The sequence below is a fragment of the Neopelma chrysocephalum genome, unplaced genomic scaffold (genome assembly GCF_003984885.1).
Source record: "Neopelma chrysocephalum unplaced genomic scaffold, ASM398488v2 Primary Assembly neopelma1_86, whole genome shotgun sequence".
In the NCBI taxonomy this organism is placed as follows: Eukaryota; Metazoa; Chordata; class Aves; order Passeriformes; family Pipridae; genus Neopelma; species Neopelma chrysocephalum.
In genome coordinates, this window is record NW_020897748.1 from 2,900,356 (window position 1) to 2,926,030 (window position 25,675).

General features: G+C 36.7%; 1 protein-coding gene across 16 annotated transcripts in view; it reads left to right on the forward strand.

Annotated features, from left to right (window-relative positions):
* UBR5 (ubiquitin protein ligase E3 component n-recognin 5) overlaps positions 1-25,675 on the forward strand; it is an 85,548-nt gene that overhangs the window by 57,859 nt on the left and 2,014 nt on the right. For 6 of the 16 annotated variants that reach the window (XM_027692472.1, XM_027692479.1, XM_027692475.1 and 3 more), the window contains 36 exons: positions 1,168-1,319; positions 1,695-1,790; positions 2,223-2,346; positions 2,674-2,771; positions 3,572-3,720; positions 4,151-4,242; positions 5,173-5,319; positions 5,415-5,533; positions 5,628-5,754; positions 5,855-5,984; positions 6,197-6,357; positions 6,907-7,146; positions 7,289-7,412; positions 8,025-8,136; positions 9,253-9,384; positions 9,799-10,056; positions 10,412-10,680; positions 12,063-12,274; positions 12,640-12,870; positions 14,638-14,711; positions 15,315-15,487; positions 15,566-15,700; positions 16,278-16,498; positions 17,121-17,241; positions 17,349-17,456; positions 17,717-17,960; positions 18,540-18,651; positions 19,182-19,326; positions 19,645-19,775; positions 20,673-20,733; positions 21,039-21,214; positions 21,558-21,642; positions 22,598-22,753; positions 23,122-23,235; positions 24,590-24,734; positions 25,329-25,414. In XM_027692472.1, the coding sequence (XP_027548273.1) occupies positions 1,168-1,319; positions 1,695-1,790; positions 2,223-2,346; positions 2,674-2,771; positions 3,572-3,720; positions 4,151-4,242; positions 5,173-5,319; positions 5,415-5,533; positions 5,628-5,754; positions 5,855-5,984; positions 6,197-6,357; positions 6,907-7,146; positions 7,289-7,412; positions 8,025-8,136; positions 9,253-9,384; positions 9,799-10,056; positions 10,412-10,680; positions 12,063-12,274; positions 12,640-12,870; positions 14,638-14,711; positions 15,315-15,487; positions 15,566-15,700; positions 16,278-16,498; positions 17,121-17,241; positions 17,349-17,456; positions 17,717-17,960; positions 18,540-18,651; positions 19,182-19,326; positions 19,645-19,775; positions 20,673-20,733; positions 21,039-21,214; positions 21,558-21,642; positions 22,598-22,753; positions 23,122-23,235; positions 24,590-24,734; positions 25,329-25,414 (5,260 nt within the window). The remainder of the gene's footprint in view (positions 1-1,167; positions 1,320-1,694; positions 1,791-2,222; positions 2,347-2,673; positions 2,772-3,571; positions 3,721-4,150; positions 4,243-5,172; positions 5,320-5,414; positions 5,534-5,627; positions 5,755-5,854; positions 5,985-6,196; positions 6,358-6,906; positions 7,147-7,288; positions 7,413-8,024; positions 8,137-9,252; positions 9,385-9,798; positions 10,057-10,411; positions 10,681-12,062; positions 12,275-12,639; positions 12,871-14,637; positions 14,712-15,314; positions 15,488-15,565; positions 15,701-16,277; positions 16,499-17,120; positions 17,242-17,348; positions 17,457-17,716; positions 17,961-18,539; positions 18,652-19,181; positions 19,327-19,644; positions 19,776-20,672; positions 20,734-21,038; positions 21,215-21,557; positions 21,643-22,597; positions 22,754-23,121; positions 23,236-24,589; positions 24,735-25,328; positions 25,415-25,675) is intronic. The other 10 variants (XM_027692478.1, XM_027692482.1, XM_027692480.1 and 7 more) reach the window with 7 other exon arrangements.

Sequence of the window (25,675 nt, forward strand, 5' to 3'; positions counted from 1 at the left end):
TTTTCTGGGATTGGTGCTTTGTCTCCTCAGTTGTGAAGTGAAAATGCTCCTTTTTGTGGGGAGAGGGAATTTGAGGATAAGCTCTAGTGTTCTTTACCAAGAAATATTAAGTATCATGGAAGTATTGTACGGGTGCCCAGGCTTGTTGTAAGAGAATTTCTGAGAGAACTGGTCACTTATGCAGATAAATACTGAGACCAACACTGGTGGGGAAGAACTTAAGTTGATCCTTTTTATCCTAAGCAATCATTGTCATAATGAGAGTCCTTTGTATCGAGGGTGCTCTAAAGGATGTTTCTGACCCTGACAGAATTGTAATTTCTGATGACATTTATGTTCTTCCTCTTTTTGTGATGGAACTGAGTGGTGCTCACTTGGAGGGAATTTGACGGTATCTGTACTGAGTTCTAGTCAGTTCAGAGCACTCTGGCTGAGGGCATAGTACAATTCTTTTACTTAGCTCTCTGTTCAGAGCAATTGACATGAAGCGATGCCTTAATCCTTCCCAAGCTACAGTCCTCATCACCATGATCTTTTTGATGTGGAGGATAAGGGTAAGAAGCTTCCTTCTGACGTGCTTGGGAGACATTAATCTTAAGAGGAAGTGCATTTAAAAAAAACCCAACACCACCACGTACACCTTTTCCTCTAGTAAGATGATACAGAATTTCTTGAAATTGTTTACTGACTGTCCTCAGTGAAGTAGTACTTTCGTGTTAAATAAACAAATAACTCCTCTGAAAATAAGTTTTTTCAAGACCTGTTTTTTTATTCTTTCATTAACCTCTTGTAGTTAGATTTTAAAAAGCAGTAGCAACAAGAGCAAATCCTTGCAGAAGCTTAACACCCCTGGCAGTGAGCTTGGGGTGAAAGGAATGTCAAATAGTGGTGATAATGCCCATCAGCTGCTGCCTACAAGAGGCAGTGCTATGGTGACTAGGTATGCGTTCTGGGCTCAATCTGTCTTGATGCATTGCTGGCTGACTGTTCTTCCAAGGCCATTATATTCTGTTGCAACAAAATGAATATGGTAATGAAAAATAACTCTAGAGTAGTTCTACTTTATGCTGAAATAAAATGGTTTCCTTTCCCAGTGTGAAATTCTGTTTTAAAATGTTCTAATTATAAACAAAAATGAGAGTATTTTTGCCTTGGTTTTGCGTTCAGTTTGAGATTAAGGGAAATGATGAGAAGATCCTTGAGAGCTGCTGGATTGGGCAGACATGAAGCTGGTGCTTCATCCAGTGATCACCAGGACCCGGTTTCTCCACCAATTGCTCCTCCCAGCTGGGTTCCAGATCCTCCTGCAATGGATCCAGGTAAGTCTGCTCATGTATGACATTATACTGTAGAAGGAGAGAGTTGATCAAGGAACTGATGGCTATTAACTTATTTTAGTCTCACTCTGAAGTCTGTCTAATGCCATTGAGGTAGCAAGAGGTCATTGAGGTAACTTTAAGAGTTTACTGAAGACTTAACAGCTGTTTTCAAATCCAGTTTGTGTCTTTCTAACACTGGTGTCAAACTTCTGGGAAGTGCTCTTTGTAATGCTGATCTAGGAATGTGGCCGTTTGTAGGAAAGAGTACCAGTTAAATAGAGAAAACCTGCAGTGTGTTAGACACTGCAGCAAGAGCATGTTGTTAGGGATGTTTTTATGTATTGATATACATCCTGCTGTTCTGTTTACTGAAAGATGGTGACATTGATTTTATCCTGGCCCCCGCTGTGGGATCTCTTACCACAGCAGCGACTGGCACCGGCCAAGGACCTAGCACCTCCACAATACCAGGTGAGGACATACTGCTTATTTGATTATGCTTTAGAAGGAAAATTATCTCAAAAGCTGTCTTTGCTTGCACAGACTTTCTGCATATGAAAATGCCTCTTATCAGATGAAGATTGGATTGAAGCAGAATGTCACAAGTGTGCAGAAAGTAAATGAAGCACCATGTTATGTTTTATGTAAAAATTTATTTTTACCTGGGGAATGGCAAATATGTAAAGCTGTGGTAATCAGTATGAAATTGGGATTGCTCTGTGTATTTCAGAATATAATTTGGAACTGAAATTTACAATACTTCAGTGAAGTATTGCTGAAAGCACTGAATAGTCAAGCTACTAATTAATCACCCTAGTGAATCATTGAATTATTTACTTTTAACAGGTAGTAATTTTTTGAGGAAAAACTGTTTCTCTTCAATTTTTTTTTCTCTCATTACAGGTCCTTCTACCGAACCATCTGTAGTAGAATCAAAGGATCGGAAGGCAAATGCTCATTTCATACTGAAATTGCTGTGTGATAGTGTTGTTCTGCAACCTTATCTACGAGAATTGCTGTCAGCTAAGTAAGGATTTTCATATGAATTCTTGCTCTCCTTTGTAATGTTATATCATCTGAAATATATTATGTAGAAGCCTTTTTAAAAAGCTTATTTAAAAGCCTGTTAGTTAAAATGAAGGGAGTTAGAATATCAACTGTATTTGTGTCCTACCATCCTTTAAAAGTAGGTCTGTTTCACAGAAGTAAAATAAATAAGAGTGCTTATTCACTCAGTGGCTTTTCTGTTTGCACAAGATTTGCAGTGCAAAGTTTTCCTATATTTGTGTCCTACATTGCCTGTTATAACAAAAAAATGCAGTGTTTTAACTTGTCTGTTGTTTTTTTTCCCTAGGGATGCAAGAGGCATGACACCGTTTATGTCAGCAGTTAGTGGCCGGGCATATCCTGCTGCAATTACAATTCTAGAAACTGCACAGAAAATTGCTAAAGGTACAACAGTTTCAGTAATTATTAGCATGTGGTTTCCTAAATTTTTCTAAAGTTTAACATGTATGCAGAATCATTATTAAAACTGTATATTGCTTCATGTTTTGGACATTTTGCTGTTAAGGAGTATCTTCCTCTTTAGTGTGTATATTACAAGAGATTTCTATGAGTATTATTGCTTTTGTGTTCTTTATAGTCTTTTCAGCATTTCATTGCTTTTCAAACCAGTGGATTAAGGTACTATTTTTTGGTAGCAAAATTTATTTCTTTGAACTGAAAAAATCCTGATATGATAAAGCAATATGCCAAGCTAGATCCTGTTCCTGAAAAAACTTACATACAAACAAATGTTTTGTGACTATTTTTCAGTGTTGATATTTGATTGTTTGAGAGAAATATGTGGAATTGAACTTAGGGAGAAACTTAAGTGGATTTGACATTGTCATACCACAGTTCTATAGGACTGTGTGTGGTACAAGGATGTTCCTTTTAAGAATATTGTCCATAATCCTTCGAAATGGTGGTTCACTGAATTGATTGAATTGATTAACGTATCAGTGAATTTAAAACTAGGGAAGAGTTGATGGGTGTGTTTTTCAGTTAGGGGTTTTCAGCAGCTTTTGTAAGAAATAATGTGACAAGCAGAAAGTTTTCTCAAGAAGCCGTAACAGATTTTATTTAAACTTCTAATTCTGTATGAGATTTTGTAATGGCAAACATCTCCTGGGTATGGATTCTGTTGGTAGGTTTTGGTTATTTTTGGGGTGTTGTTTTTAACACTAGTGTTATATTGATCATTTTAGCTGAAGCAGCTTCCAGTGAAAAAGAAGATGATGTGTTCATGGGAATGGTTTGTCCTTCTGGTACAAATCCCGATGATTCTCCTTTGTATGTGTTGTGTTGTAATGATACATGCAGTTTTACCTGGACTGGTGCAGAACATATTAACCAAGTAAGTTTGGGTGTTTTTTTTCTTTTAAAGTAAATAGGAATATGTTTCGACCATGCATTGTGTTAGTCTACTAATCCGACTCTTAAATTATTAATTGCATTGTTTAAATTACTGTGACTTTTACATCTGGTGTAGTTACTGCCTCCCTGAATTCCTTTGTACTCTCAAAGCTGATTAAGTTCCTCAGAACATGGCTATTAATGGATGTGGCTTTTCCCCCACTGCTTAACTTTGGCAAGAAGTTGGGTGGACACAGCTCTTTGAAAACACTGAACACTCTAACTCACAACAAAGGTTCACTCTCTAGAACTGACCTCCTTCTAAGCGAAGGCATCAATTTAAATAAGTGCAATGTTATTGTATCCTGAAATACTGTGAGATTGCAAGTAGGAAGAAAACTATGCACAATATTTTTGGTAATTTTTTTTAGGATATATTTGAATGCCGAACATGTGGCCTGTTGGAATCACTTTGTTGTTGCACAGAATGTGCAAGGGTCTGTCACAAAGGGCATGACTGCAAGTAAGTATTGTGTTCTGTTTCTTATAATTAAAGCAATATTTTGTTGTTTCCTTTGTTTACTGATAGTTAATAAGTTTTTTCCTTGTCCAGAGTGTTCCAGTCTTAGACAAAGAAGATTAATACTTCAAATGCCTTCTTTTCATTCTTCTCTGTAAGATTTATTTTATGAGTCAGAATTAAAAGAGTAACCTGAAGCAGTCTTCTGCTTTTCAATTCTTAGAATTTAGAGTAAATGAGTAATTCTGACACCCACAAAGTGCCTAATGTTCTAAGAATATTGTATCTAAATAACACTTTTCATTTTGGGTGCCCCCAGGAGTTTTCTGGAGCCAGTGAATCCAGATGACTGATCATTCTTGTGAATTTTCTTAAAGAAGTGCAGCATATTAATCTCTTAAGATAACTGTAATAAAGGGAAAAATGAGCAAGCAATCACGAAGTGTCAGATCAACCTGGCCTAAAACTTTGAAGCTGCAGATGTTATGTGCTGCTGTTACAGGCTGTGAATCTTACAACATTAATATCCTTGCTACAATAAGCTAACAGATACAATTATAAAGATATTCTCAGCACTGTAACAGTTACTGAGATTTTACTGCATGTCATGAGTATTTCCAACTTAACTTTCTTGGGTGGAGGCTATTTTAGGGAAGAATAAATTGTCTTGGATGAGTTTTACTAAGGAACTATGAAAAGCTCTGTAGTGAAACTGCCCTCTTAAATGAGCGTAAGAAACATGAATAGCAAATGTCAAGTGCTGCCACATATAGACTCTGTTTCTCCTTTAAGCTAGGTTTTGTCATCTTGCTGCTGTAAGAAGTAAACTCCAGCAGGAATCTTAAGATGTACACTTAACCCCCCTCAGGTTGTTCAGAGAAGATTGGTATATTACTGAACAGAGTTGCACCTCACCTTTTCCATTTCTTGTAGGCTCAAACGAACATCTCCAACGGCCTACTGCGATTGCTGGGAGAAGTGCAAGTGTAAAACACTAATTGCTGGACAAAAGTCTGCTCGCCTTGATCTCCTTTACCGCTTGCTTACCACCACAAATCTTGTCACCATGCCAAATAGCAGGTAAGTTCATATCTGCAATGGCTAGGGCAGAAAAAAAATTATTCTTTTTAAATATGTGGTATATCATACTTCTACTAATAATTTTTTCATTGCAGAGGAGAACATCTGCTGTTGTTTTTAGTACAGACAGTTGCCAGGCAAACTGTAGAACATTGCCAGTACAGACCACCTAGAATTAGGGAAGATCGTAATCGTAAAACTGCAAATCCTGAAGGTAAGAGCCATTTCAGTGAAATAAAAGGCAAATTCCATATTTCAGTACCTCTTTCTTATATTGCTTTTTTTTGTTTTGGTTTGGTTTTTTTTAGATTCTGATATGCCTGATCATGATTTAGAACCTCCTCGTTTTGCCCAGCTTGCTTTGGAACGTGTTTTGCAGGACTGGAATGCATTGAAGTCCATGATCATGTTTGGCTCCCAGGAAAATAAAGACCCGTGTGTATTTACACATAGTTGTCATTGTAAAGTTTAATCTGATATTTGAGACCTGCTGACTTACATAAATTTATTTCCTTTCTTTTTGTTTTTTTCCAAGTCTTAGTGCAAGCAGTAGGATAGGTCATCTTCTGCCTGAAGAGCAAGTTTACCTTAATCAGCAAAGTGGAACTATTCGCTTGGACTGTTTTACACACTGCCTTATTGTCAAGTGTACAGCAGACATTTTGGTAAGCACTCTTAGTCATGTTTTACATAGATTTTCTGAATAGTGTGATACTATAGTGTATCTTGGATCATATGCTTGGGGACTAATTTAAAACTAACTTCAAGTTAGTCTTGGTTTTGTGAATTCATACTGCGATGACTGTGATCTCCCTTTGAATCTCAATCTGTCTTATTTCATGCGTCTAAACTAGGTTGTAATGTCCTGTTTCTTCAGCTCTTAGATACTTTGCTGGGTACTCTGGTAAAGGAATTACAAAACAAGTATACGCCAGGACGCAGAGAAGAAGCTATTGCTGTTACAATGAGATTTCTGCGTTCTGTGGCAAGAGTGTTTGTCATTCTTAGTGTGGAAATGGCTTCCTCCAAAAAGAAAAAGTAAGGGGTGGAGATGTGTGTATTGATTGTGGTGGGGGGTTTTTGCCTTTTTTTCTTTATTTACATATTTATTCTCTTATTAAATGAGTTGATACAAATGAACAATAGGCAGAAACATCTGAATTAATTTGTGGTCTGTAGACAGACGTGGAAAGAAGATGCAAACCTCAGGATGGCACCACAGCTGATGATATGTCATGTAGCTTTTTAATGCAATGCTTGTTAAGCTTACTTGTTCATACTGAACCTTTCTGTTTACAGTGTTAGGATTTTTGGAAGTAGAGTTTCTTTTGACATGCTAAAATTGCAATCTATCATTGTTTGTCAGTAGTAGATTTAGATACCAAGCCTTAGTCTTGAATTATGGAATGATACAACTTTTTAACTACCATGGATAGCTGTGCATATTGTTATTATCCACACAAATGTATGTATTTGTTAAAGATATTTTTTTTTCCTCAAAAAGTCAAGACAAATAATATTGCCATGAAGTTTTTTTGGGGAAAAAAATGTATTTGACCTTTATTTTTCTGTATTTTTTTCCCCCAGCAATTTTATTCCACAGCCAATTGGAAAATGTAAACGTGTATTCCAGGCATTGTTGCCCTATGCTGTTGAAGAGTTGTGCAATGTAGCAGAATCTCTAATTATTCCAGTCAGGATGGGAATTGCACGTCCCACTGCACCATTTACTCTTGCTAGCACTAGTATAGACGCTATGCAGGGAAGTGAAGAACTGTTTTCTGTGGAGCCTCTGCCACCCAGACCATCATCTGACCAGTCTAGCAGGTAAAATTTGTTAATGCTCACTTCATTTTTCTCAATGACTTTTAAAGGTGATTTTATTTTGGAGTTTTTGTTAGCTTTACATTAAGTGACATCCAGAGGTCCAAATCTACTTTTTTGGTCGTTTTATTTTTTTTTTTTTAAGTTCTAGTCAATCTCAGTCATCTTACATCATAAGGAATCCTCAGCAAAGACGAATCAGCCAGTCCCAACCAGTTCGTGGCAGGGATGAAGAACAAGATGATATTGTTTCAGCAGATGTGGAAGAGGTCAGTTTTCTTTTGGTTTCTATTTGGTTTTTCTTCTCAATACGGCACATCTTTAACACCTTTTAACATCTGAACCAGAAATCCATGCATCAAGACCTCAAGATATTGAGTAGTACCTCATGAAATCCTACTGTGCTGTAAGCATTTTTTGATAGACATTTGTAATTGTTGTTTTCTATTCTATTTCTGTTATAAGTCCCTGTTAAAAAAGTTGTAAGGTCTTTCAGCACACGGCTGCTTTTATGTAGGTTCTGTTAGAGAGCAAGAGGGTCTATTAGCAGGATGATATCTCTTCAGTATTTAGAAACTAACTCTAGGTTTTGTAGTCAGTTTTCCCCTTTCAGCATTAAGATCTAATGTTCAAGGCTGTTTTATTTGTAGATCTGATTTTTTTTTTTTCTCCACAACACTGTAGACTGTACAGCCATGTACAACTACTGTGGCTGTAAGTTCATTCTTTGTTCACATCAATTCAGTTTTGAGGTCATCTTTCTAATATGTGATTTTTGTTCCTTAGTTTCTAAATTAAATTTTGCACTGTGTTTCTGAAAACACATAGATTATCTCTGATATGGAAGATATTCTAGCGTAAAATTACAATGCCCTTTCCAGGTTGAAGTGGTTGAGGGGGTGGCTGGTGAAGAAGACCATCACGATGAACAGGAAGAACGTGGTGAAGAAAATGCTGAAGCAGAAGGACAACACGATGAGCACGATGAGGATGGTATGTATAATGTACATCCTACACACTACTGGTTGAATGAGAAAACTTCATCAAAAAGTAAAGGCATCTTTGAATTCACAAGTTATAAAATTTGAGAGACTTGCATGAGTAGAGAGACTCCAAGGGTTTCAGACTACACATCTTAGAGAAGGAGGTAAAATTATAGATAACTTGCAGTAGGCAAGTACAAGAACATTTTTATTTTTCTCTTTCTGCATGAGGAAAAAATATTAAGGTCCCAAAGGATTAAACAAACCAAAGGCATCAAATGTTACTATGTTCTTGGTTAACAATATGTGTTTTGCCTTTTGTATTTGCTACTGTAAAATGTTGACATAGAGTACTTGAACTAAAAAAATAGCCTAGCTCTTGTATGGCTGATGATACAATCATAGTTGTGGTAGATGTGTTCTCAGAAGGGATCTGAATCATGTGAGCTAGTTCTCAAACTAATCACGGAATATTAAGTTATGATTCAATATTTTATAGATAAAATTATTCAATTCTGTATGAAAATGTTTGACATTAATAACACTTGTATAACTAAGTTTGGAATTAGATGGCCCAAAGCTATGATTAAAAAAAATTATCTTCTCTTTCTGACTGTGCTTTGTGTTTCCAGTCAACCCATTTACAGTACAGTAAATCTGTTTAATTATTTGCTGAGTATTCAAACATTTCATTCTCAAAACTTAAACTGGAATAGAACCTTTATATTTAGTCAGATATTTTTAAAGTTTTCAGATATTCCTTAGATACTAGTTTGAAACGACATATGGTTAATTGTCCTAATACATGTGTATGAAGAGTTTTGGAGTCTTTTGGCTTGAGTGACTAATTCTGAACCCTTAAAGTCTTTATTTTCAGTGTGTGTTGAATGTACATGTGCAGTGCACAGTGAGAGGGCTGGGGGTTGCTAATTTCTGGAAAATAAGAGAACATACTCCAAGTGTTGTTGCCTCTCTGCACTGCTTTTATGACCTCCCTGCATGTCCGTTAACTTTTGCTATAGTGAGAGGCTCTGGGTTTTGTTTAATGTGTGTTACCTGAGTCACTACAGTAATTCTATTTTTCTCTCTTTCTAAATATGAGATGTTTTGTATCTTGTTTTTATAGGCAGTGATATGGAGTTGGATTTGTTAGCTGCTGCTGAAACAGAAAGTGACAGTGAGAGTAACCACAGTAACCAGGACAATGCCAGTGGGCGCAGAAGTGTTGTTACTGCAGCTACTGCTGGGTCAGAAGCAGGTACACCACATCTTTTTGTGTTTAACTTAGATGTTTAAATTTAGATATTAGGATTAAGTACTGTCCTCCTTCCCCATGTTTCCTCTTTTTCCTTTGTTCTAATAGTAAGGTACTGTGCAAACTTTTTGGACAAGATACGCATTAAGATGTGATCTATCTCTCTTGCTCTTAAGGAGCTTCTGCATGTGTTAGACAGAGATCACCTTGCACTCAGTCATACTGCTTATTCATGAAACCTGGAGACAAGTAGCAGTATGTTAGAGGGATAACTTATTTAACATTTTCAGTAGTGGTACTTGAGTCTTTTTAGTATACGTAGTTATTTCTCATGGAAAAAGTTTACAATGCTGACATGTATATATGTGCACAGATGTGCAGTTGTCACTTATTGTTTATTGCTTATTTTCTCAACAGGAGCAAGCAGTGTGCCAGCATTTTTTTCTGAAGATGACTCTCAGTCAAATGATTCCAGTGACTCTGATAGCAGCAGCAGTCAGAGTGACGACATAGAGCAGGAGACCTTCATGCTTGATGAGCCTCTGGAACGAACCACAAATAGCTCACACGCCAATGGTGCTGCCCAGGCTCCCCGTTCCATGCAGTGGGCTGTACGGAATACCCAAAACCAGAGGACCACTAGCACAGCTCCTTCTAGTACGTCAACCCCAGCAGGCAAGTCTGAGTAAATTGCATGCATGAGTGTCAGTTAGCTCTGGCTTTGTTCCTTCCTCTGTTTTTGTTTCTTCTCTCAAGGATGAAATCTTAATCATCTCTTTGTCTTAGTGCTGACCTGTCTTGACTGTTCCAGCTCTAGTTTTGAATTTTAAAAAAAGGAAAGGATCTGCTACAGTTCTTAAGAACATCTGTGTATGCTTACTGTAGCTAGTAATTTTTTGCTAGTTACAGTTGTGATGTCGGTAATATTTACAAGTTTATTTCGGGAAATCTTCATTATATAAGTCAATACACCAAACATATAGCAGAGATTAAATGAATTAATTAATATCATATCATCTTTTATGTTTAGCAAGTTCAGCAGGCTTGATTTATATTGACCCATCAAACCTACGTCGGAGTGGTACCATCAGTACAAGTGCTGCAGCAGCAGCTGCAGCACTTGAAGCCAGCAATGCAAGCAGCTATTTGACATCTGCAAGCAGTTTGGCAAGAGCATACAGTATTGTGATACGACAGATATCTGACCTGATGGGTCTGATCCCCAAGTACAATCATTTAGTATACTCCCAGATCCCAGCTGCAGTGAAGCTGACTTACCAAGATGCAGTTAACTTGCAGGTAAGAGCATGCCAATTTTTGTAGAGGAACATAATTTCAATACATCCTTTCTGTGTTATGTGCATATTTTTTGGTACAGTGCTCTTGACTGTCGTTTTTTGAAAGTATATGTAAAATGCATCTCTAGAGAAAATACTTGAAGGGGAAGACTGGTGTCTGACATGTAGAGGCATAAGTTTCAAAGACTGACAACCCAGGAGGAACTCCAGTGTGTTCAGGAAATGTGTATCAACTTGTATGTGAGCACAGTGTATAGAGTGAAATAATCTGTGCTGAATTTAGTACAAAAATCAATTGTCAGAATAGCATGGCTACTTTGGGGGGGGCCAAGAAATCAAATTATGCTGTTTTCTGTTAATAGTGCTGCATACTGGGATGTGAAAACCTGATGACAGTATATTTCCTTGTAATTCAGTCACATGGTATTTTTATGGCTCTATTTTCACAGTGTGATGGGAGGAAAAGGCTTCTGATTTGAGAGAGGAAGGTTAGAAAGATGTTCTGGTATCAAACACTGGGGTAAATACACAGGGAAAGAGATAATGGAGTGTAGTTTTACTATGGAGAAAGCTAAAATAATTTTCTGTTCAGGAGATTCTTAACAGTAAAAGTGAAGAGGAGATCTGTCCAGCTGAGGCAGCAAGATACGTGTTATTAGCATGTGAAAGTTTGACAGTGGGGGTTTTGTTTGGATACAGAAATGGGGTTGAGACAGCATTTTGTTAGTTTAGTGGACACAAGAACATTTAAGAGTGTCGGGGTTGTTTTTGAAGACCAGTTTGTAGAGGAATGAAGAAAGCAGTCTGATTTGGATCAAAAAACCTAACAGGTCAATGGAGTTAGCAAAAATGGCAAGAAATGCAGGTTTGCAGAGCCTGTGTTGGGAACACGTGAAGAGAAGACTAGAGCAGAAGGAGAAGCTGTATGCAGACATGGTTCTCTGTGTGGGTATTAACTTTGTCATCTTCACTGAGTAAGTTGCAAGGCATGAAGAATGGTGAAAGATCTGGCTGGTGAATGCCATAGCAGGATGAGGGGTGTTAATGCTACTAGGAATTCAGGAATTGAGCTAAAACCCCCGGGATGTGTGCACCTGGGAGATGCTGAGTGGTCGTAAGGTGAGGAGTAGAAGAGATTCCCAAAAGACAGAGAGGGGATGGTGAGAATGCTTTACAGGTATCAAAATATTAAGTGAAGAGAGCTGCATACCACCAATAAATCAGCAGTCTCAAAAGAACTTTCAAAACCTGATCATTGGTCATTCTTGAACATGTTTTTCAGCCTCTTTGTAGGGAATCAGGTTTAGATTGCTTATGTTTAGATTGCATTATCATCCTCTAGTTCTGTTGTTTGCAAAGCTAATTAAATCTCATTTTCTATAGAATTACGTAGAAGAAAAACTTATTCCTACTTGGAATTGGATGGTTAGTATCATGGACTCTACTGAAGCTCAGCTGCGTTATGGTTCTGCGTTATCATCTGCTGGTGATCCTGGGCATCCAAATCATCCTCTCCATGCTTCTCAGAACTCAGCTAGAAGGGAAAGGATGACAGCCCGTGAGGAAGCCAGCTTAAGAACACTTGAGGGAAGAAGGTATAAAAATAGTTTGATTATTGCATGTAATATGAATTACCAGTTTTACAGTCAAATCTTATTCACTGACATTTTATGAATTTGATTTTGTACTGCAGCAGTGTAGTTACTGTTTTGATTGAAGTAGGCTTCCTGAGTCATTGCTACTGTTTGGTTTATTGGGATGCACTACACTCCTCTCAATGTTGTTTGCAATACACTGCATCTGAACTGCTTGTCGTGTGATTGTAACTCTTATCAGACTGTTTTTGTGTATGGTTTATTGAGGTTTTACATCCATATTTCAAATATAGAGACTAATACATAAAGGTTTCATTCTCCTGTGATGCCTGATCTCTCTGTATTCAATCCTTTTCTTTCACTAGACGCGCTACTTTACTCAGTGCCCGTCAGGGAATGATGTCAGCACGCGGCGATTTCCTGAACTACGCACTGTCGTTGATGCGTTCTCACAATGATGAGCATTCAGATGTCCTTCCTGTTCTAGATGTCTGTTCACTAAAGCATGTAGCATATGTTTTTCAAGCCCTTATTTATTGGATTAAAGCAATGAATCAACAGACAACATTGGATACTCCTCAGCTGGAAAGAAAAAGGTATCGAGACTGACTCCTAGAAAGAAAAACTTACGCAAAAGCGGTGTTTGCCCTTTTGCTTCAGTCATTGGCATTGTCACTCAGCAACTCATATAAATATATACACCAATCTACCTATCTTTGTGCGTGTGTAATAACATGCATATTATGTGTATATATGCATATGTGTAATGTGCCTGTGTTTGATAAGCCTGTTGCAGTACCCTGTTCAGATCTTTTTCTGCTCATCGCTTTAAAAGGTTTTCTTACTGTTGAAACTTGAGTTGGATTTTTAACTCCATGGCAGTGCCTCTAAAAGACATACTCAGGAAAATTTCTCAGCTGAAAAATGCAATCTGCTCCTAACATTTGACATAATAACAACTTATTTAGCTGTCTGTCAGACATGTTAAAGATGACATTGGAGAAAATGTCAGTGTCTGGTATAATGAGCCTTAGTGATTTTGTTTTCCATTTGGTAGTGTGTATTTGAGACTTACCTGGCATTTAAAGCACAGTAGGGAAATCAATGACTGAAAATGTCCTTGAGTTGAAAAACTCTGCACTTCAACTACAGCATTTTATGAGGTGCATTTATTAATTTTTAAGATGTTTTAAGATTTCTTTTTATAATTTCTTTTAAATTTCAAATGGCAATTAAGGATCATAGAAATGTCCACATGTTGGTAGTCTACATCTGTTCTCATCTCTTACTGGGCTCTTAGGTAATGCGCCTGAACAGTCCTAGTCAACAGTTAAATAAATGCAGCTCTTTGCCCCTTCCTGTTCCTAATTTTCAATACTGCAGGTCAAACTTAACTTTTAATTTTCTCTACAGATTTAGTAACTAAAATACAAGGTGTATTTTATATATATATTGAACTGCTACTTTAGTTTCAGTGTTATCTTGGTAATGTAAAGTTGGTTATGACCTCAAAATGTATACCAGAGGGTGCTGTGGTCAACAGGATTTTCCTCACAACTAAGAATGATATAATACAATAACCAAGTTTTTTTACTATCCAACTTGATTTGTTAGAACCACAGCTTTAAGCATTTTCCAGGCAATATGATGCTTCTGGAAGCTGCTTTTCCCCAAAAAACTGACATATTGAAATCTGTCAAATAACTGATCATCAAAGAACTGTGAAATTCACATTAAATACTTCTAAAACTGTGAAGGCCTAGACCTTTTTAATAAAAAATAAACGGTTCAGTCAGTCAGTTGCTTCTGTTACATGACATTTTAGTAGTCTGGGTCAAATGAAATTTTGTTGGTCTTCATCAAGTTTCAGAACTCATTTCACAATGCATAAGCTGCCAGAAATGAATACTAATTAAAGTTCTTGATCCTTTTTATAATACACTGAAGTCAATTTTTTTAATGTGCGGACTGCAGATTTACCTGCTGAAATGTGATCAATGACATTATTATTGAATTTTGGAATAGTATTCACTTGCATATTTCTTCTGCTAATGCAGGCTTCCTAGGATTTGCATATTGATATAGTCTTTAAAAACAAGCATATCCATCACTGCCTGAAGCTGTAACTTTTAAGATCAAACTTGGTAGGTGGCCAAGTGGCTCTAAGGGTAACTGTGCTAGTGATGTAGTGAGTGAGTATATAATGAGAAGTTCTCTGCAGTACTTCGATTTTAGAATGAGTTTGTTCTTGTTATTTATAATTCTTTAAGAACACTTCCTGATTATGCTACAGATGTAAATGTTTTGGCTAATAATTTCTTCAAGGTGATTGACTCTTTTTATTTTCTTTTTTTTTTCCCAAGAACCCGGGAACTTTTGGAACTGGGTCTTGACAATGAAGATTCCGAACACGAAAATGATGATGACACCAATCAAAGTTAGTATACAGAAACACCTGTAATAGCATACCAAAATGCCAGACTGTCTTAGTGTTTTTTTCCCTTTACCTAGCTGAGACTTTGAATAAATTTTGCTACTTGTATATGTTACATTAAAGTTGGACTTTTCCAAAAGTTACATTTTTCTTACCTTTGTTACTTCCCCAGATTTCTTCTGCCATTCCCTGTTTTATTACCCCTCAGTTCAGGGCCCTCTTTTTTGTCTCCTGTCTCTCTAAACTGCAGCATTTGTGTCCTTACTTATCATTCTACACAATTACAAAATTTAAAATTTGAATTTAAACTGATTTCTTTTAATCTGGTGAAACTGCTACTGAAAATGGTAGAATGTGTACCCTAAACAAAGTAAATGCAGTGTAAGGGTGCCTGTTCAGTAATGCTAGGTATAGTAAAAAGAATAAAAGTGATGACTAAACAACTTAATAAAGGTACAGCATTTGTGGAAGCATCCTGTAGAAGTAAATTTGCAGATATACTCCTCCAGTCAGATAGCTAAGAGGGAAGGATATTAATTTTCGGCATTTTAAATCCTTTGCTTTTATAATTGTGAAAACTGATTTGAAATTCCCCCTGATATTTAGGTGCTACACTCAATGACAAAGATGAGGACTCGCTCCCAGCAGAGACTGGCCAAAACCATCCATTTTTCAGACGATCAGACTCTATGACGTTCCTCGGCTGCATTCCACCCAATCCTTTTGAGGTTCCTCTGGCAGAGGCCATCCCCCTGGCAGACCAGCCCCACCTATTACAGGTGATATCAGAGATGGCGTTCTGGAAGAAAGCTGCAGTTCGCTTTTTCATTCCTAACTGAAGTATATTATTTACCCAGAATGCTTTTGTTACTTTTCAGCCAAATGCTCGCAAAGAAGATCTGTTTGGACGACCCAGTCAAGGTCTGTATTCATCTTCTGCCAACAGTGGGAAATGCTTAATGGAAGTTACAGTGGATAGAAACTGTCTTGAGGTAAATGTGTAAAGCTTTTTTTATTTTAAACAATATAGTAGTTTAAACTAGTAACTTCATTCCTTAAAAAGACACTTGAATGTTTTCAGAGAGAATTCCAAGTAGCTTTCACAATAATTTCAAAGCCCAGTGCATGTGAAAACTTGGATTTTTTTATGTAAAGTATGCTTATTTTTTTAAATATAGGAACTTTTATGATCATTGATTTATAGCAAATGCCAGGTAATTTTTTAAATGCTGTGGTACAATCCTGAGTTAATTTTGAAACACCAATTATATAATTATTTGTGATAAACAGATTTAAATCTCCCTGTAGCCCAGTAGATTTGAGTTGCCTACAGACTGAGCATTAAATGGCAAGCATATTAAATGGAAACATAAAGTGGGGAAAATGTTTTGAGTTTTTTTATTTTTTTAAATTTTTGAAATACGGAGATTACTTTGTTTTAACAGGTATTACAGGTATTACTGTGCTCAGTTTAGTGTGGTTTAAAATACACATGTATATATAGATGTGCTAAAAAAGCTGTCCAGAATGCTTTGAAAGTGCAATTAAATTTTACTTCTCCTTGTTTAGGTTCTTCCAACTAAAATGTCTTATGCAGCCAACTTAAAAAATGTTATGAGCATGCAAAATCGGCAAAAGAAGGAAGGGGAGGAACAAAATGTGCCTACAGAAGAATCTGAGAGTTCAAAACCAGGGCCTTCAGCTCATGATCTTGCAGCACAACTGAAAAGCAGCTTGTTGGCAGAGATAGGATTGACAGAAAGTGAAGGGCCACCTCTCACATCTTTCAGGTAGTTGAGTTAAAAATTAATCTGTGAAATATATTTCTGAACTGATAAACAGATATTTGGGACTCTGAAAAAGTATTTTTAAAATAAAATGGGTAGCTTAATTTAGTTTGAATTTGTAGTTTGTAAATGATGATAGTTTCTAAAGTGAAGAGTAGAACAGTCTTCAAAGAGATTTGTGGAAACTGTAGACAAAATCCTTTACTCCCTGACTTCCTGCTGCAGACCTACTATGATGTCCTGGGCAGCTAAGTTTAACAATTGGAATTGACAGCCATCTGTATCTGATGGTGCTGACCAAACTTTATGCACTTAGGGATTGAACTGCACTCATGTTGAATTACAGCTTTTTAAAATAACTTGATTGAAGGAAGACCAATAACAGTGAATTCCATATTGGACCGAAGTTACATGCTTTTAGAGTAATTTCTCTTTGGATGCAAAAGGTGTTTCAGCTGAAACTAAGCAGTTTCATATGCTTCTGTCCACAAACTTAGTGTACTGTGTTGTTTATCAAGAAAAAGAACTTAGTTGAAGGCAGAAGGTAAGAAAAAGGTGAAGTACACAAAATGAGTCTGAAATCTGACTTGATTTCACATCTGTCATTTCTCCCTCCTCCTGTCAGGCCGCAGTGTAGCTTCATGGGCATGGTTATATCTCATGACATGTTGCTGGGACGTTGGCGCCTTTCTTTAGAGTTGTTCGGTAGAGTATTCATGGAAGATGTTGGAGCAGAGCCTGGATCGGTATGTACTTCTCTGTGTAAGGACAGTTCCTCTTGCAGCTAAGTTATGATACTCTCTCATTATTCTGATTTTGGGTTTTGTGTTTTGTTTTTTTTGTTTATTTTAAGATCTTGACTGAATTAGGTGGTTTTGAAGTAAAGGAGTCGAAATTCCGCAGGGAGATGGAAAAACTTAGAAACCAGCAATCAAGGGATTTAACGTTGGAGGTAAAAAATGTTAGTTTATCTTCTGAATTTGTTTTCATTAAGAGTTGAATTATTGCAGTAACTTGATAGGAAAAGTTGTATTTCAGAGTCTGCAAAGAGGTGTCTTAAACCTAACTTTGGGAGCTGTGTTCCAATTACTCTGTAGTTTTTCACAGTCTGACTGGTATTTTCTGAGTCTATGCAGAAGTGTTCAGAAATTTGTCATGAAGCTGTAATGCTCTCTCTATGATGATAGGTAAAGAAAAGAAAACTTTTTTATTTCTTACTAGGTTGATCGAGACAGAGACCTTCTAATTCAGCAGACCATGAGGCAGCTCAACAATCATTTTGGTCGCAGGTGTGCCACCACTCCGATGGCTGTACACAGGGTGAAAGTTACTTTTAAGGATGAGCCCGGAGAAGGCAGCGGTGTGGCACGAAGCTTTTATACTGCTATTGCACAGGCTTTTCTGTCAAACGAGAAACTGCCAAATCTAGATTGTATTCAGAATGCCAACAAGGGTACCCATACAAGTAAGTGATGCACAACAGTTAATCTACAGAAAACATTCATACAAGCCTTGGGTGCTTTTTTACACTGAAATACTTGGCATTGTGTCAGAGATGTCTCTTATTAGCACAGGATCTGTGAAAATTGAGTGTTACTTCTCTGAGGCAAGGAAATCACTTTCTTTTTCCTGCTTTCAGAAACGGGAAGCTCTTGTTTTTCTCGAAACAAGAGTCTGCTTTAGATGCTCTCAGCTTTTTTTGAGCATCTTTTTCTCCAGTAGGTAATAATTGTCAAGATTTTAGCTTTTAAGAGCTTACACATTTTAATATGGCTGCTCCATCTGACTTTTCACAAGTATGTTTTTATGTTTTTGAAAGTATATATAAACTCTCAAAGTATTTTGTCATTTTTAAGTTGGTAAAAACATTTCAAGTTCCTTTATTAAGTTTGGCTGAACCCTAATCACTGCTTCAGCTGAAGTGGTTTTGTCTCATTGATGTCTGTCAAGCTCTTCCAAAACTGAAACTTTCCTTACACTGAAACTTAGGTAGGGGAGAGAAATATAAAGATGTTTAAGTTTATGAGGTTTTTTTGCCCTTCAGGTCTGATGCAGAGATTGCGAAATAGGGGAGAGAGAGATCGGGAAAGGGAGCGAGAGAGAGAAATGCGGAGAAGTAGTGGCTTGCGAACTGGTTCTCGGAGAGATAGGGATAGGTAAGTGATAAATTTTAATTTGTTGAAGGTACTTTGTCAAATAGAATAATTGCCTTGGATATCTTCAGGAAAGATACTTTCACTTACTCCAGTTAAGGGAGCCTTTTTCACTTCCAGGAGTAATTTACTGGGTAATTTCTTGAAATTCAGTGTATATTTTTAGTTCTTTAAAGAATAATTATGCTTACTTTAGCATTGATAGATGATGTCTTAACCATAGGCCATCAATTTCTACTGCCAAAACAATAACAAAGCCTTGTGTACTAGAATGAAATTGTGAGGTGGTTTAGAAACAATGTTGCCATTGGTGGCATGTCTGACTGCTGTATTCAAAATACTAGTAATATTAAAATCTCCGGTTCATTTTGGTTCTATGTTTCTGATTCATTCTCTCCAAGCAGCTGTGAGCAACACTACTATTCCAGCATTAGAGCTAATACAAATCTGAATCTATGTGCAAATGATATTGTTCCAGAGGATTTTTGCATATTTCCTCTGAAATGAGTACAAACTGCTCTGATTTTCTTAAGGGACTTCAGAAGACAACTGTCCATTGACACACGGCCTTTTAGACCGGCATCAGAAGGAAATCCTAGTGATGACCCTGACCCTCTTCCAGCACACAGACAAGCCCTTGGAGAACGGCTCTACCCTCGAGTGCAAGCAATGCAACCAGTAAGACTTCTCTAATACACCTAATGATTGTTCTTGTCATCTTTTAATGTAAAAATTGATTTCCTTATCCATGAATGTTTAACATAACTGAAAATATTTGAACACATAGGACTGATTTTATATTCTTTGTCATTTTCTTAAGGTTTTGGTTTTGTAATTTGTTGTTTAGCTTAGAAGGTATCTTGTAATGCATTCTGCATTTAATAGAATTATATTTAATGCATTCTATATTTAAGATACCAAAACTTTTGTAAAGCGGTATTTGAAAATGAGAGAATTGGAGGAGAACAGTAAAACCTATCATTCCTTTATCCCCAGGCATTTGCAAGTAAAATCACGGGAATGTTGTTGGAATTGTCTCCTGCTCAGCTGCTTCTGTTACTAGCTAGTGAAGACTCCCTTAGAGCAAGAGTTGATGAAGCAATGGAACTCATTATTGCACATGGCAGGTAAAGTATTAAGAATTTAGATAAGAAGTGAGAACTGATTTTGTGGCCAAAGAACTAGTACTGTTCTACATCTAACTCCAATAAATGCAGCTTATTCCTTGATATGCTACATATTTTTCTTTGGACAAGTAACTTATTGCCTTTAGTTTAATCTATTGTGACTGGTTTCAAAAAATGACAATTCCTTATCAAGAGCAGCCCTGCTGAAAAGGACTTGAAGGTGCTGGTGGATGGTAGGCTGGACATGACCCAACAATGTGCGCTCACAGCCCAGAAAGCCAGTTGTATCCTGGGCTGCATCAAAAGCAGTGTGGCCAGCAGGGCAAGGGAAGGAATTCTGCCCCTTCTCTTGGTGAGACCCCACCTGGAGTGCTGCATCCAGCTTTGGGGTCCCCAGCATGGGAAGGACATTGACCTGTTGGACTGAGTCCAGAGGAGGGCCACCAAGTTGATCAGAGGGATGGAGCACCTCTCCTACAAGGAAAGGCTGAAAGAATTGGATTGTACAGCCTGGAAAAGAGAAGGCTTAGGGGTGATCTAATTGCAGCCTTCCAGTACCTGAAGGGACCCTACAAGGGCATGCAGTGACAGGACAAGGGGGAATGGCTTCAAAATGAAAGAGAGTAGGTTTAGATTAGATATTAGGAAAAAATTCTTTGCTGTGAGGGTGCTGAGGCACTGGAACAGATTGCCCAGAGGAGTTGTGGATGCTCAGTCCCTGGAAGCGTTCAAGGCTAGGCTGGATGGAGCTCTGAGAAGCCTGGTCTAGTGGAAAGTGTCCCTGCCCACAGCAGGGGTGTTGGAAATAGATGATCTTTAAGGTCCCTTCCAACCCAGACCATTCTGTGATTCTGTGATTCTGTGAAATTAAATCTACCTTTTTATTTCCTTTTCAAGGGAGAATGGTGCTGACAGCATATTGGATCTTGGATTGCTAGACTCTTCAGATAAAGTGCAGGTAACAATAAATGAAATTTACATACGATTCAGTTGTATGAGTTAATTTTAAAAATGCAAGCAACTGGAACCTTTCTTTATCATGCAAGACCAAGTTCTGTTTAATCATCTTGTGGCGTTATCTTTTTTATTTTCTTTTGAAAAGATTAAACAGTAATTAGTCAAAAGTATAAAATTACCATTGAGAAATATGGAAATTTTTAACAAATGGAACTTGAACCTTTGGGTCTAGTAGCAAATAGCTTGTTGATGTGTGTCAGTAACTAGAGGTAAGCTTGCTAATTGCTATTCTGATTTTTAAACCAGGAAAATAGAAAGCGACATGGATCCAGCCGCAGTGTAGTAGATATGGAATTAGATGATACAGATGATGGGGATGATAATGCACCACTTTTCTACCAGCCTGGAAAACGAGGGTTTTATACACCAAGACCTGGTAAAAACACAGACGCAAGGCTGAATTGTTTCCGAAACATTGGCAGGTACGCTATTAAATTTCTAGTCTGAAAAACTTTAAAAGACAAACATACACAAGAGCAAGGAGAGTACCAATGGTCCAAGTGGCAAACACTTTTTTTTATGCTCTGTATTTCTCAGCCTGAGCTAAATAGTGGGGAATTTGCATACATCAACTTGTGGTTTCTTTTCCTGTTAAATTTTAATTTTTCATGTATTTATTTTTAATTATGTATGTCCATGATTTTCTTTTGTGGACTGATATGGCTGGAAAGCTAGCTGCAGCTTAATTCTTAAAATATATATGAACATTTTAATGTGAGTTTTCTGAAAGATCTTTAGTGTCAAACCCCAAACATTTATTTTCAGAATCCTAGGATTGTGCTTGTTGCAGAATGAACTATGTCCCATCACGTTAAATAGACACGTAATCAAATTTCTACTTAGCAGAAAGGTAAGTTGAACATATAAATTTTAATTTCCTGTAGTTACTTAAAATCTCATCTTTAAAAATTGGGTTTTTTTTCCTTAACCACTTATGTATTAACTAGCAAAGTTGATACTGGAACTGTATTCATATCTTTAATTTGAGGAGTTGTCTTTAATTTGAGGAGTACTAATTTTTTCATTTCCTAGATTTTGAACAGAGTAGATGTACTAGAATTCAGGTATTTGACTAAGATGTAATGGCTTGTAATAGGTTAGCCTTTGACTCTCTCCAGAAACTGCTTGTTGTCTCCCTTTTTCTATTCCTGAGAGAATCAGGAGAGACACTGTTAGACAGACAGTAGTAGACAATAGTATCTTAGCTTATAGAAAAGTATTTTTCTGGATATTTGAGAGAACTCATTAATTTGTAATTAAAATTTTGCCTCAGGTGTAGGTATAATTTAATTCAGAGCAATAATCACCTAAACTTTTGACAAAAATGTTTCCCTGCCCCATTAAACTCTAATACTGTGCTGCACATCTCATGTATTAGTCAATGGCATTGTAAATTCTGTCTGATGTAACAAACTTAAACCAAGATTTATTACTGCAGGTCCTTCCTTAAAAACAATTTTGATCACATAATCAGTTATACAACACAGGTATAATCTTTAATGGAAAAGGGTTAATGGCAGAAATGATCTCTGAATATCCCCTTGTATCTTCCAAGAGCGATTCCCTTCTAAATCTTTTCTTCAGGTTTTTCTTGTTGAACATATATTCCTTCCAGTATTCTGAAGTGACTTCTAAAGTGGGCTGAAAATAGGAGTTTGACTGCATTTATTTCTGTGTGTTTGTATGCTTTGTTGCATGGGCTATGCACTGCTGTATGCTAGTACATAAACCAGGCACAGGTCACATAATTTTGAATATATTCTTAAACAACTTATATGTTTCAAACATCTGTCTTTTTTCTTCAGGTGAACTGGCATGACTTTGCTTTTTTTGATCCGGTTATGTATGAAAGCCTTCGGCAACTTATCCTTGCTTCCCAGAGTACAGATGCTGATGCAGTGTTTGCAGCAATGGACTTAGCCTTTGCAATAGACCTGTGTAAGGAGGAGGGTGGAGGGCAGGTAAGCACAGCTAAATCTGTGTCTCTGTAGTTTCAGAATTCAACAATTTATGCAGGTTGTAGTGTACCATGATCCATGCTCTTCTCAGATGGCAGTCATAACATTTTACTTTTCCTAGATTCAAATACAGTGTTCTCCATAGACATTGAAGCATGGGTTTTTTTTTCTTCAAGGTGATGTAGAGCCTACCATAAAGCCTGGCTAGCATAGTCAATCCTAAGGAATCTTTAAAACTAACCTGTACTAGTAAATTTGCTTGTTTTTAGAGGTATATTAATCAATAAATCACTGTGTAGCGTACTGTGGTGGTTATAATAATCTCATTTCCTTCCCCCTCCCTTTAAATGGTCCTTGCTTCTTTTCCATAGGTTGAACTTATTTCCAATGGTGTAAATATACCAGTCACTCCTCAGAATGTATATGAGTATGTCCGGGAATATGCAGAACACCGAATGTTGGTAGTAGCAGAACAGCCTCTACATGTAAGTCTTTGGTGGAATGTTTTTAAAAAGAAGAAAAAAACCTGTAAGATTTCAGTTAGTTAATTATTTTTATTAGGTATTGCTAATCAGGTTTTTTTGAAGTCTTTTCAGCTTGATTAAAAGTATTTAATTTCCTATTTTTTTCTTAACTGTATAGCTATTTATGGAGTACTGTGAAGACCAAGTACTTTCAGCAATTTCTTTTCTTTATAGAGTGAAAGATAATTTCTTTTATGGTAGAACTCATTGGTTAAGTATATATGTTCATTTTTCGAGCTCAAATGGCATGTATGCTCTTGGAACTTTAGCTTTGTATTTGGCAGCTACTTTGTTCTAATAATGTATCACCTTTGATTTGTTTATACTTATAAACAAAGATAAAAATTAAAATTCAAAATATTTACATAAATCACCTTGAACTTTTGATTTGCATCTTTGCTTTAAAAGGAAAAATCAGTTATGATACAGACAACTTTGTTTTTATATTACTAGCCTGGCAGGAAACCTAAAAATTGGGTAGAAAACCATATTAAAATAATTTTCTTTTTGAAACCACTTTAAAATAAAACTTAAAGAATAATATATCTTTGTAGACAGTTAATGAAGGTCTACTCTGTCCTATGATGCTACATGTAAACTTGGTCACTTGTGCTAATTGTGGTTTCCTGCTGCACATCTGAGATAAGTGAGCAGACTGCCTCTGTGCAGTGAACAGATTACCTCTGTACAGTTGAGGTCCAAAATTTTCACAGACAGAACATATTCCTGGAATTAAGCTACTTGATTTCCATGTCTGTCTATGTTTGACTCTTTTTTTTTATTTTAAGAGTTGGAAACCATTACACCTGTATTCAACTTGGAATTTACTAAAGCAAATTTACTCATAATATTCCATTTTGAAAATGGAATTTCCAATCTTTTCAGGATATTACTTATTAATATAGAATATAAGTGTGTGTGTAACATTTTTAAAGCAGAGTTGGCATGTAGGTCTGAAGAAGAAGGGACATTCAAGATGCATTTTTGTTTTGAATTCTTGTGAGATTCAGCACAGCTCAGCAGAATACCTGAATTTTTTAGCATTAGAGAGTGCACGTGCTTCTGCTCCTGGTGAAATATTAGCTCAAACCATTACTGCTTTCTTTTGCTGTAGTACATAGAGTTTAGCAGATTGGTGCAGTTCTTTGTTTAAGAAAATTTGCACCACGGATGATAAAGCTTTAAAAGAAAAGAACAGCTCAGAGAATGAGTTTTGAGTTAAAGGCAGATTTCACATGAAACTTTTCAGTAATGCATTTGAAGTCAGTCCGAAAGTTATATGTTTACAACGTGCATCTTGTGGTTTTCACTTAAGGCAATGAGGAAGGGTCTCCTGGATGTACTTCCAAAGAATTCATTAGAAGATTTGACAGCAGAAGATTTCAGACTTCTGGTAAATGGCTGTGGTGAAGTAAATGTGCAAATGCTAATCAGCTTTACCTCTTTCAATGATGAGTCAGGTATGAAATAACTTACTCATAAACAGAGTTACGTGGGTAACTTAACACTGTTTGTTCTGTGTGGAGTAGTTACCGGCATTAAACTACCTCTTCAAATTTGACATAAGTTAGTAAGTCAATGAAACCTGTAATAAAATTATTACTTGTTTTTTTTTTTTTACAGTCATTTGAAAATATTTACTGTCAATTAGGAGAGGGTGGGGAAAGCACATTTTCCAGCTTTGCTGTCACATGATGTTAAATACAAGGATTGTATTATTGGTAGTATATCTTTCTTGTGAAAATTATGACCTAACTTTAGAACTCTAAATGGGATGGATGCAAGTCTAATATTTCTTACATAATTTTTAAACTGCATTTAGCTGTAGTTAGGCTTTTTGGGAGGGAGAGGTGGGAGCTGTACTGAGGTATGTTAAAGTTAGCCTGGCATTCAAAGGTACATGTATTAGTTTTGAAATTATTAGTGTCTCCAATATAAGGACTTTATGAATGTGCTTGTAGCTGAGATCCAACTTGCAGCACATGTAAAATGTATCTCTTAATGTTATTGTCCAGTGTACCAGCTGAATTGTGTATCTTTTTTATTTCACACAGGAGAAAATGCTGAGAAGCTTTTGCAATTCAAGCGTTGGTTTTGGTCCATAGTTGAGAAGATGAGTATGACAGAAAGACAAGATCTAGTAAGTTGTTCATTCCCAATGGAAACATGCAGAAAAATTGGAGTAACTGTGGCATCATTATTGTTTTTAACTGTAATTAGAGATTTTTTGCAAGAAGAGTTAAGATAGCAGAGCAGAGTAGTAGGGTTGGGTTAGACTGTCAGTCCTGGAAATGAGGTGTGAATCCTAAACCTTCTTGCAACTGAAAGTAAGCATGGTGTCCTTATCCATAATTATTGGTCTCTTATGGAAGCACAGTTTTAGTCTGCACAGTTGTTCTCA